At 40.1% G+C, this 12,759-nt stretch overlaps 1 protein-coding gene across 1 annotated transcript; it reads left to right on the forward strand.

The window, feature by feature from the left end:
- Positions 1-10,432: 10,432 nt before the first annotated feature.
- LOC6524728 (glycine-rich cell wall structural protein) lies at positions 10,433-11,970 on the forward strand. Its single transcript, XM_002100536.3, has 3 exons — positions 10,433-10,849; positions 11,022-11,270; positions 11,391-11,970. Exons 1-3 carry the CDS (start codon positions 10,765-10,767, stop codon positions 11,507-11,509), a joined length of 453 nt encoding a protein of 150 aa, XP_002100572.1. The 5' UTR covers positions 10,433-10,764; the 3' UTR covers positions 11,510-11,970.
- Positions 11,971-12,759: the final 789 nt, after the last annotated feature.

Below are 12,759 nucleotides of genomic sequence, written 5' to 3' on the forward strand. Positions count from 1 at the left end.
ATTCCAAATTATGTAAACATAATTCGCTGAAGTATTTTGAAAGCAGCCGCAGGGCTGTCGCACTTCATCGTAATTTAGTTATTGCTTTAAAAGTGTACCAACATATTTCCTGCAATGCAATGTAATCAAATATATATTTTTTCACTTGCGAATTAAATTAAGCACTTCGTTAAAATATGCTTATTGCACACTATTTTAAGAATAGTATAACATTTGCCACACAAGATTTGTTGAGACAGATGTACCATATAATTTAGAGACATTTACGAATTGCGCAATGGTACAAAAACTTAAACTACCTGTGAGCACACTTATGTTTTAACAGTGCTTAGCAGATTTTTAAATTATGGCGTTTACCTGCGATGGTGGCCGTAATTTTTGTTTGCCACTTTTTCAGATATTTCCAACCTTCCATTTATTTACCTTGCACTGTAGGTCGGCACTTGGCCGGTAACAATTTAATTGGAATTTATTTAGTAAACGTATATGTGCGCTAAAATCGTCTGTCATGCAATTGCAAATTGATTTATAATTGGTTATTCGCAGTGATATTAAAATTTATGTTTTACCCTGATTAAGACCACTGTTCAACTGCGCCGCAAAGCAAATAAAGGCATGTTGCATGCGAAAAGGGTCCCAAAACAAAAATGTGTCGCCACTCACCGATGGCAAAAGGTATATACAAATATATATACAAAATGCACACAAAACGATATATTTTCCGGGTTCGCAATTCGGGGAAGTCTCGCACTTGTGCCGCTTATGTCATCCGTGCGATTTTCCCTACGGCGGAGTCTGTCACCTGCCATCGCTGATCGCTCAAGTGGCCAAGTGCTTTGCCTTCAACTTCAATTTCGAATTTCGATTGCAACGCGAAATCCAACGGTAGCCAGTTGTTTTGGCCGTGTTTTTCAGTTCATTTCATTTTATTTCGGCCGTGTGTTCAATTAACTTTCACTGCTTGCTGGCCAACGCCTTGAGGCGCCCTTTTCAGCTTCTCAAATGGCTCAAATGGGTTTCATTGCACGCATTGCTTTCGATTAGCGACTATCCAAAATCAACAACATGGGCGGAGTCAGGGCATCCAGAGGGGGGTACCTTCTGGGGTCAACACCTCCGATAGTGTCCGCATTCGGTGGTTCGTTGGTTATTATCTAATCAGCTAGTAGTCGATGGATTGATGGGCACTCGGCAGTTCAAGAGGCAAACAAGCTGATCACCCGGGGCGAACTGCTGATTAGGGGCGTGGCTGGGTACGAGATCCCACGGAGAGGATCGAAAGTTTTAAATAATTATTGCCAATTATGTACTCATTATCGGAACGGTTGCTCATACATATTGTTCACATCATTAGGTCGCTTGATTAGATCTGTTGATGCTAAAAATCTATTTAATTGTCGCATATAACTACACATTTAATGACTTTATTATAAGTTTAGCTATTTATATATATATTTATGGTTAATCAAAGAAATCATTGATATTTGGTGAGCATTTCCTTTGAAAGGGTAATCCCTTCTCCATTGCTTACAAGCAATGCCTTAAATTAATGCGAAGTCAACACAACATTTGGCCTACATATTGGCATAATCGGATTGCCTTTTGCTGCGACGTCTGCTTAATTAGCCACGCATTTTCCCGCACCGCCGTGAACTTTACAGAAATTCGAAGGCAAATGCCTCACACAAATAGCCCCAAACAAGGATTTGCTTTCGCTGCTGGTGGTGCGGGTGGTGGGAGTGGTGGTGGTGGTGCAGTTGCAGTTGCAGTTGCCAGTTTCCCGGACATTCTGTTTGCTCCCAGGACCACCAACCATTCTTATCCACGACGCAGCCAGCCTTGGCACATTGAAGTGTACGCTCGAAAGTGTGCTTAAAATATATAATATTATATATAAGGAATTATGGTAGATATAATTAATTATTGGATTGCAGGTCGACACCAATGCAACACTTATTCATTCAATAAGAAAACTTAAATAGGTCTTAAGCTCCAACGTTTGCATTTTCCGAACTATTCTTCAGAATGACGAATTAGCTGCTTGCTGAAAGGGACTTCTGGTTCCACTGTGCCACGCCTCCTTTTCAGCGGGACATGGCTGTCATGGAAACTTTTGAGAGCCGCTCCAGCTTGGCATCGAGCCCAGCATCGAGCAGCAGCTGATTATGCGCTGTATGCTTTGTGTTTGATATGTCATAAGCTTGTTTGTTTGCCCTGCATGCATGCAGTGCGAGAGCTGTCGCATCCAGATCAGAATCACTAAGAAAAACATGCATTTCTCTTTTCGGGATAGAGGGTCGGAAGAAAAGCGTACTACATATGATTAATCAAAGTATTCAATAGGGTGGGAAGTCGTTTACCGAACTATTATTAAAGGTAGTAGTCATTAGAATTTCATTTCTAATATATATAATATATAAGATCAGGTCGCTCTATAAAAGGATTGTGTGTAAAAGATCTTTGATACGTTTGAAAATATCTAAGATCACATTTAAACAAATATGGTTAAGAACTGGGTATTTAACACTATGAAATCGATGGCCTTCTGCAGAAGACCTTTAAAATCATATCCATTTAATCTCCACTGACCCCAATGATCGTCGGCATCGCATTTTCTCTGTGCAGGCCGTGCTGTGCGGGTTGGATAGTGGGGCAGTAGATTGTGGGTTGCCCAAGAAGCGCCAGCCATACGCGAATTTTATTTTGCTTTTATTAATATTTTGCTCGGTTTTCGCATCTTTTTCTGTCGCAGTTGCTGTTGGTGTTGCTCTTCGCTTGTGTTGGCATTTGGGCGAAAGTGCAAACAGCAGCAGCAGCAGCAGCAACAGCGCTCTCGAAATGTGCAAATATCAGCCAGTGGGCTCCCAGGTCGCCTCTGCCCCACCATGTGCCATATGCCGTCACAAAAATCACCCATTCCCCATCCTCCATCCGACATCCACATCCAGCATTTCCCACTATCATTTGGAGCACGCAACTGCGGTCTTTTCGGTTTTCGGGCGGCGGAGAGGCGATGGGGCTTGTGTTGGCACGGGGTGCCAAAATCAAATAACATTTGCCGTAATTACACAAGTACTCAACTATATTTATGCTTATTTATTTGCACACACGAGCTGCAGGCGATGTCTACAGATCAGCAATGGGACTTGCAACTTGCGACTTGCGACTATGAAAACCCCAATCCCAACACTCATACGCCCTGTGTTCCCACTTTCCTTGCCACATTTTTGCGTACGCAAATATTTTATCATCTCGGGGCACTTCCGCACCTTTCGCCCAACAAATGCCCTTGCTAAGGTCCAAGTAGGATCCGCTCAGCATTCATGGTATATTGGTAGATCTTTAATTAATTTAGCAAGCAATTTGAAGTTTCATTAACATGTGTGGTACGATAAGGTGATTATAACATAAGGTACTTATAACATAAATTTAAGCATATGCTTTGCCCATAATACTCTACCCTTTTGTAGGGTACTTTGGTACTTGCCAAACTCGTAGTATATTAATAATCCTGACTTTTGGCTAACTCCACTACTTAGCCGTATGGAAATGGGACTCGGAAGAGAGGCCATCTCGAAATCACCAAGGTCAGTGTATGCAAATTTCGCAGTGTCTGCAACTATTGACTCTGGGATGCTGCATTGTAGCCCCAATCTGGGTGCCCAGTTCCCCCCGTTTTCCCGTGCCCCAGAGTTCCCCATTCCAAGCCGTAAATTCGAAATACAAAATCCCCAGCGCCCATCAACATTACCCCACGGATATCTCGACACGCTTTCCCAGCAACTGTTTTGTTTGTCTACCTCTTGTGTGTTTAGACTTGCTATGGGTCTTGCTCTGAGTTTGAATCTTCGTATAGCCCCCGAATGGCATCGTGTTTGGTCGTGGCCACAGTGAATAATTGAAATGCAAATACGGAGAGATGTTCCGTCTGCACTTGCAACATCGAAATAAAACTCCAAACTAAACTACGACTACGGGCAAATTCAAGAGCAAGTGCTCATACTTTCGTACCATTGGTTGCCCAACCCGAATTAACTCAAAACTGAGCCGCATGATGCAATTACCCACAATGGGCCACTTAACACTTGGGCGTGATCGGATCAACAAGAAAACCAGGGGTTGCATAAAACGAGACCCTGCTGATCCGACGATGTCCGGGATTGGACCTGAATAAATACGCGTATACGAGTATTCCACGTCTGAGTTGGGGAAAAAGAGGCTAAGCCGTAAGAAAAACGAAAGAGATTCGCTTGTTAGATGTTTATCCAGCAGCAGCCCCCTACTCCATTTGCTTGTTTGTTGTTTAATTGGTCAAGAGAAAAGCGCTGGTAATCAGCGGACCAGCTCCCTAACGATAATGGGTTAAAGAGTTTGGGGTGCGGCATTTCATAATTCATAATTCCCAAGTAAGTGAACTGCAAGATGTTACGATGTTACAACTGGCTACGCTTGAAAAAAACAAAAAAAAAAAACCTGACGCTTCCTCATAATAATGCCTACATTAATTCAAAACTATAAAAAAAATGCCATGATATATTGTGCTTTTTACTTAAAAGGCTGTGTACGTAAATAGATAGATCTTAGGATTGATTTGTTTAGCTGGAAGTTTGTGGTAATATATGTTTAATGCTCCACTTTCACATGAATTAAGTAGAGGTGATTGTCTGACCCGCAGCGTTGCTTATGCAACTGCAATTGAAACTGCTGATTTTTTGCCCGCCTATCGATTGTGCGACAGAGTTTTGCATTATTTTATTGGCGCCACGCCACAGCGGGGGCAAACAATTAAGAGCCTAACAAAATATTGCCCCCGGCGGTGGCAGCAGAAACATGGCAACAACATTGATGACAATGACAACACCGCTCGTTGGTCAATTTCATTGTGTTGACTTTGTAATGGCAGCAGCAGCAGCAGCAGCAGCAGCAGCGAACAACGCGCAATAAACAACAAACAAATCAGGCAACAATAGTGGGCAAATAAAATTATTTAGTCACCGCTCGTAATAATTTTTGTTGGCCCTGCAAGCGCGCAGATATTCGAGAGCTTCTCTAAATTTTGCCAAATCAATTTGACCCAAGTTGAAAATAAATTCCCGCACCCAAAGGCAAACGCAATGTACATAGTACAACTTTCTATGTTATCGCTGGCCGTAAAATGCCCCCATGTGATGTCATTGCCATGTGTATCTAGTATCTTGTATCTGGAGCGAATTTCTGTTTGTTGCTACATTTTTGTACGGCAATCAACGAGGAAACTTTGCAAACTCGAAGAACAAGTAGGTTCCAGAGATGTGAGTGAAAATTAGAAGTTGCAGCACATGCCATTCCAATGAAAGCAAACATGTAATCACAGAAATCTATAAGCCATGAGTATAAAGGACATTTAAATACATTTGAAATAATTAAACCTTGGTCTTTGACATTAATGCCATTACTATTCTACCTATTTATCAGTAAAATTTGCATAGCCCACCAGAACAAAAACGAATCATCACGAAATCAGCAAGAAACTGACATTCTATTCAACTCAAGACCGGTGCACTGGAAAATGTTCGAAACAAAGAGTGACCCAGTACGAGTATCTAGAATCTATTCCCTTTATAGTTGAGCAGCTGCCTTAGCAGATACTGGGATACTTGAACAGGAGTCCCCAGAGCCGGGCAACTAACTGACTTCCTTGCTCAAAGTAATTAAGCCAAAAAAGTATATCGTATCCATGAGATACCATGGCAAACCCATGCCGCAGTAACCGAGCTTTTGTATCTTTTGCATCTGGAGAGTTGCTCTCTTGACGCATTTGCATGCTTATTACTTATTCTTTATGCCGTTTGTTTGTTTGCTCTCATTTTGCCATTTTTACCCCCCCACCCAACCCCCAGGTTTCCCTGGATCAGCATACCCATCGCCCATTTTTGGTACTGCTCCTGACTTTGACGGTGACTGTGACTGCTCATCCTGGATTCGACTTCTCGTCTCTTGTCATAATTCCCAGCATTTAACATGTTTCTCTTGTCCAAATTGTCAGAGTTGTCAACTTGTTTATTGCATTTCAGTTTGTCATATAAGCCAGAGCGATGTGGGTGCCATTTTCCGGGAAAATGCGAATGCGAATGGGAATGGGAATGGGCATGGAAATGGGGCGGGGCTGGTCGGCAAAACACTTGGATGGACGACGACGAGCTAACGGCTCCCCCAACGTTCCTAAAAGTTTTCATTGACGTTGATGAAGTTGTAGCTGCTGCTCTGCCTTTTGTGGCTTTTGCATTTTATAGAAACTGTCAAATAATAAAGCTAATTTGCATATTTTTCGCAGAGAAGCGTTGGCGTTTTCTTTTCTCCGCTCTCGGAAAAACTATGTGAGTGTGGATGTGAGTGTAAGTGTGAGTGTGAGTGGCATATCTCAGTTTCCAGCTTATCTACAGCTGCAGGCATTCTGTATATTAAATGAATGCCCTGCATTGCTCAGGATTCGCCTTGTTTTCCAATGCCTTAATAATAAACCCCTCTGAGCGGAGATGGAATTATATTAATTTTTCGCTTGTAATTTAAACGTGATCGTTGTAATGAATTTATGAGCCATTCGCTTTATTGAAAATACAGCCCAACTCTCTTGTCATCATATTATTTCCCTTTAATATTGGCACTTTTACATTTTGTCTACAAATAACTTGGGCAAATATAGCACAAACATAAACAAACACATCAGTGGCACCATCAACGCTTTCGAGAAGAACTCCACAGAGCACAAATATTGGTTTTGTGCCACAAAACATTGTAAGCAACAACAAAAGGCAGCTAGAGCAATAAAAATGACAATAATAATATTAGTAAGAATAACAACGGCGGCAGCACTCGTTTGGCAACATATTTTTAATAAACAAAATAATCATGTTGTATAATAATACATTTTTCACGACATGTAACATAAATTATGTGAATTCAGTTTATTGGCAGAATTTTAGTTTATGTTATTAAAAAAACATTCTAAATTAGTATTGGTTGGTTAGTATTGGTAATTAGGTGTACAAAAATTTAATTTATTTTATATTAGTCATTTAGTCATTTTTAGTCAAGTTATTACGAAAATACCAATCGTAAATATTGCAATTTTGGCGAAAATCGATTTTCTGTCTTTTTGCGATTATTATTATCAGTATTTTGATCACAGCATTCGAAATAGTTGTCCAAATATGGAATGGCATACCTCGTTGAGTTCGAAATTAAATTTCCAATCGAACTGTGTTTTCAGAAAAAAATTAAATTTTTATCACATTTTTTGCAGTTTTTGCTCATGAATTTTGAATTATTGCAAAAAATGTAAAAAAATTTGATATTTTTAATTGGCGTTTTCGCCATAACTTGACCAAAAATGGCCGCACAGCTAAAATAAAGACTGTTATGTGCTGCTAATAAAGATAGCTAACTTTGTCTATCCCTACTTTTTCGATTTTCGCAAACAAAAAATTTGACAAATTTTCGCATTTTCGATAAGGGGTACCATCATCAAAATTTGCGAAAAATGGCAAACAATTAGAATTTCAAAGTATGTACATGGATCGATAGGGAATTTTGTTACGAATTCAACAAGGTATGGCATTCTACTTTTGGACAACTATTTTTGTGGTTATTTAAAAAAAACGGATTATTTTTGATCAAAAAATCGAAAAAAAAATGTTTGTAAAAAATCGGATATTTTCAATAGGCGTTTTTGCCATAACTTGGTTAAAAATGGACGCACAGCTAAAATAAAGACTGTTTTGTGCTGCTAATAAAGATAGTTAACTATGTCTATCCCTTTTTTTTTCGATTTTCGCAAAAAAAAAATTTGACCAATTTTCGCATTTTCGATAAGGGGTATTATCATCAAAAAATGCGAAAATTTGGCTAAAAATTAATTTTACAAAATGTGATATGGGTGATCTTATGTAATATTTTTTCACATTTTATTGAGTAATTGAAGTAACATAGACTGACGGTTTCCATGACGTCTATATTTTAAAGTGACATATTTGTGAAATTTAATGCTTTAATTCTCCAAGAATACGTGATTTTCGTACATATAAAAAATTCAAATTTCAGCACTAGTTTACTAAGCGCCATTCACAAGTTCAATTATGGAAGTGTGCGGCGGAAGTTACGACTGTTACCATTGCATTTTGGCGGTGGCCAATTGGTTTTTAGCTGGCATATAAATCAAAGCGCCCACAAATAAATATTTTATACAAAACAAAATGGTTTTTCGATGGCCATTACATCGCCGTGCATTGTTTACGAGTTTAATTTGGCTTATGCCTGACCATGCCCATTTCCATATGCCCCCAGTGGCCCCTTTCACCATTTCTGAATTGGCCAGAAAGGAATTTCAGTTGCGGCATCCATTTTTGTGGTCAGTCGACAATGGGCGAGCAATCGCAGGTGGTAACAGGTAGGCAAACGAGGTGGAGGTGGGGAGCAGGTGGGGCAACTGGGCGTGGCGGGCGTTTAATTGAGGTCACTCATCGCGGACTGGAAAGTGGTCGTCGTGTAAGAAGCAGAAGTGACCTGTTTACCTGCAAGACGAACACCAACTTCAAGATACTCATTCAAAACACTGAAAAAAGGGGAGAGAGTGAGATAAATTCCAGCGAAACGAAAACCAATAAATACGCCGTGAGGCGAGAGCGAGAGAGATGGAGAGATGGGAGATGAGAGAGGGAGATGCCGATGACGCGCGTGGTAAAAGTAAGGCCTTGTCTGCGGTTACGTCACGTGTATCCATCAGATACGCGCTTACACTTAACTATAGAAAACTTGTTGTATTTGTAGTACAGCTCACGTACAACAACATGCTTACACCTTAGAAATAATCTACTATAGATTATGTTTTTTATTTAATTAACATTGCTTACGTCCAGCTCTTTTTATTTAGATTCTTTTCTGGCAGAAAGCAATTCAAACCTTTTTTTTTGTGTATATGTAAAATATAACTAAAGCAGAAAGTAAAATATTAATAAGCAAAGACATTAACATTAATATGTTAACAGCTATGTGTATTCCACATATTTTTGCGAAACAAATTAATAATTTGCCCATGATGTACAGATACAAATTGTTCAGCTGACTGGCCTACATATTAGGGTTTTTACCTTTCCCTCGCCGAAAATTGTGACACTGCGTGCGTGAGATCTAAATAGAGGGAGGCCCATCCATCTTGTTATCTACAAGTACGCATTTGTATCTCCATAGGGATGTATCTGCATCTGCATCTGCATATCAACATCTGCAGCAGGTGATGACATCACTTGTGTAATTTTTTGTGTGTGTTTGGACAGACATGACAAGCGGATTTGCATCAAAAAACGTGCAACAAATTTACAAGATAATCAACGCAGAGCGTCGGACGACAAGCACATAACGAGATACACGTACTGACAGATATTCAGATAGCCGAGTCAGTTGCAAGTGCAAATGGAAATCAACATTGAAATGAAAACGAAAATGAAAATGAATGCAAAGGGCAGTGGAAATGTACAATTCATATTTGTTTTGCTTTGCTTTGTTTTGTTTTGTTTTCCAAAGGGCTACCATTTTATGCTCACTTTCATCAGCTGCATTCAAATTGCTCTTGGCCAGGCTTAAACCGGGCTCAAATCACTGGTCAGAAGCAGCTGTAGCTGCCAGTTAATTAAATGAAATTACATTTGGGAGCCACTACAGTACAACACCACAGTTTCGACCGACTTGCAAAGGGACTTTCGCTGCTGCACCGAGATTATCGCTGGTGAAAGTAATCGGCAATGGTATCTGTATCTGAGATCGGGATCTTAAAATAGTTTAGTTGTATCTTCTAGAATGTGATTTCTGCACTCGCAATCCATTAGCATAATGAACAAATAATCCAAAGGTCTATTAGCAACTTGTACCCAATCAAAACGAAACACTTTTACTTTGCTTTCCGCGTTTCGCTTTAAACGATTAACAATTCGAAACGAAAAAAAAAAATCTCTATCCCTTTCTGATCTTTGTTTTATGCACATAATTCGAAATTTATTTTATGTCTTATTAATTTTACATAAGCGACCGCTTCCGCGAGTCTGGGAAAATAACTTCGGGATGGGATGGCTTCATGGCAGATGAAGCAATTAACAGGCCAAGATGAAGTGGAAAAGTAAAAGTTGAAAAGGCTTCGGCTGCAGGTGGCAAAAGGCCGCGTCTGAATTCGAATTGATTTCGCTGCCGAACGAAAGAAATGTGTCAACAGTCAGAAATTTAAAAATTCGAAATTTGAATTTTGAATCTGAATCTGAATCGGAGGCTGAGTCTGAGTCTGACTGCGTGGGAGTTTTCGGCTGAGTTTTGCCAATCAAGCTGTCAGACCAATCGAACCGAACAATAAAATAATATAAAAACCCGTGCATCGATTTGGTTCAACAACTTTCGATGAGTTTTTTTGGTTTTGGTTTTTTGGTTTTTTGGTTTTTTGGGGTCTCAGCTGGGAAGCTGGAAAGCTGAAATCCGAGATCTGAGCATCAACTGTCGTGTCATTTGCTTTGTTGTCGTGCTGTCTGAAGAGCCATCAAATCAAATTATATATGAATTTGTCACAAGTTGAAAGCGAAAGCCGCACCGATCGCCCGGCAGACAACTCTATAAAGGTTTCCTTTGTTGCAGTCGACAAACGGCAGTTCCAGCATCAGCATCAGCACCATCACTCGGCATCCAAAACTCGATACTCGCGATACTTGGCTTTTTGTTCCAGAAGATCTCCTTCGAAATTCATTCCAAATGTTGCGCATACGCAGTGTGAGCCACGTGCAACTGCTCGTTCTAACGGCAATCGTTTTGGTGACTGCAAAACAGGAGACTTCAAGTAAGTGAGCTGGCTAAAATTAAGATACTCGAGCCATAAGTTAGCAATTTGCCCTTTGAATTTAATACACAAATGTTAAAATGTAATATTTACCCAAAGAAAATATGGCTCATACTCAATTGAATTAATATTTGACTTAGGCAAGTAAACAAGCAATTTCTGGCCATTTCAGCGCGTCAATTTGGTGGCCAGAACTTTGGCAACGGCCTGGGTCCCTCCTTCGGTGGCGTGGGCGTGGGTGGTCTAGGGCCTGGGGCCGGGTTCGGACCTGGATCCGGATCCGGGCCGGGAGCAGCCGGATATCCGGGACAGGGCGGCTACGGACCACCGCAGCAGCCGGGCTGCCCGCTGTGCGACTCGTCGGTTTACTCGTACTGCTCGCACAAGATGGTACACGATGCCTGTTGCTGCGATTTTCCAGGTAATTAATCAGGGGCCTTTGGTGAGCCTTTGGCGACATTATTTATGCACGCTCTTTAATCGCCTGCATTTATTAATTTTATTCAATTTGACGCCGGCCGTAATGCGCTTTAACCCGCAGGCGGTGCCCCGCAGTTGAGACCACCCCAGTGTTTGTACTACGACTGCTCGCTGCTGTATGCCAAATCCTGTTACGAACACGCCCTCATCAAGAACTGCTGCTGCAATAATCCCTACTGACGCGCCCAATTATCGCAAAAAATTGAGAAATATCGGGCAACTGGAATTGGGAAATTGGAAATGGAATGTGCGGAGCGCCAAGTGATTTGTTTGCACTTTTGCTTAATTTATTTATTCAATCCATTTAAAATGCATGTGCGGACTCAGCGTTTAAATCAAACTTGTGCGATTGCTTGAAGCGCGCTAAATTAAATTAAGTAATTTATTTGACAAACCAAACCGAAGTCTGTTGTGTTTGTTTTTATTGCGAATGTTTAAGCTGGAGGGATATATAATAATATATATATAATATATTAGCGCCATGTTTACAATTTAAATAAGCATTTAATAAGTTTAGCATAATGTTGAACAGCGAGTGCCGAAGAAAATTTACATTGACCCCAAAAATTGTGGGCATGGTTTTTGGGGAAAACATGATTTAACTTTTTCTAAGCCGTACATTAAATACTTTCTGCACTGCATTTGCCCATTTGGATGCTAACTTGTTCGCCGGATTATTCGGCATTAATAATGTGTTCAATTAATTCATGGCTTTTGTTTTCATTTCACCTACTCGCTGCCTCATTTATCAATTGCCGTGATTCGCTCCACTCGGCGTTATTAGCATAATGAATGTTTTCTCCCCAGATTAATTGATTTTTAATACGCAGCCATAATCGGCACACACATCTATGCATTTACTACGCATTTTTTGTGTTTTTCATTATCTAATCCCAAATTATGTGGCTTAATAAATTATTTACGTGAATATCACATGTATACTTTTTAAATGCGACTGCGGCCATAAAGTATACAACTTTCCATTTACACGCACATTTAAATCTAAATTAATTAGTTTGCGCACAAACACGTCCAATTGTGAATAAATAAGGCCCAAGAAATGAATGCCTCAACAAAAAATCCAAATAAAATCTGAAAACTTTGTTGGCGATTATTAGATGACAGAAAAAAAAAGAAAAAAATAAACAACATTGAGAAGATAACAACAACGAGTCAAAACTTCTCTGGATTGCGCGCTTTCTTCAGCGCCTTTCCATAAATCTAAAATTATAAAAATCTCTCGTAATCTGGCAACAACAACAACTGCAAAAAATTCAAATCCAAGGCGCGCCAAGAAATATTAGCATATTACATAAGAATTTTCACTTTCATTTAGTATGAGTAGGATCCACTCCACTCCCCGCGATTCCATTCCATTTGAGCCCAGCCGAGTTCAGATGAGATGACGAAGTCACCGAGTGGAGACCAGA

Source organism: Drosophila yakuba, chromosome X (genome assembly GCF_016746365.2).
Source record: "Drosophila yakuba strain Tai18E2 chromosome X, Prin_Dyak_Tai18E2_2.1, whole genome shotgun sequence".
Taxonomy (NCBI): Eukaryota; Metazoa; Arthropoda; class Insecta; order Diptera; family Drosophilidae; genus Drosophila; species Drosophila yakuba.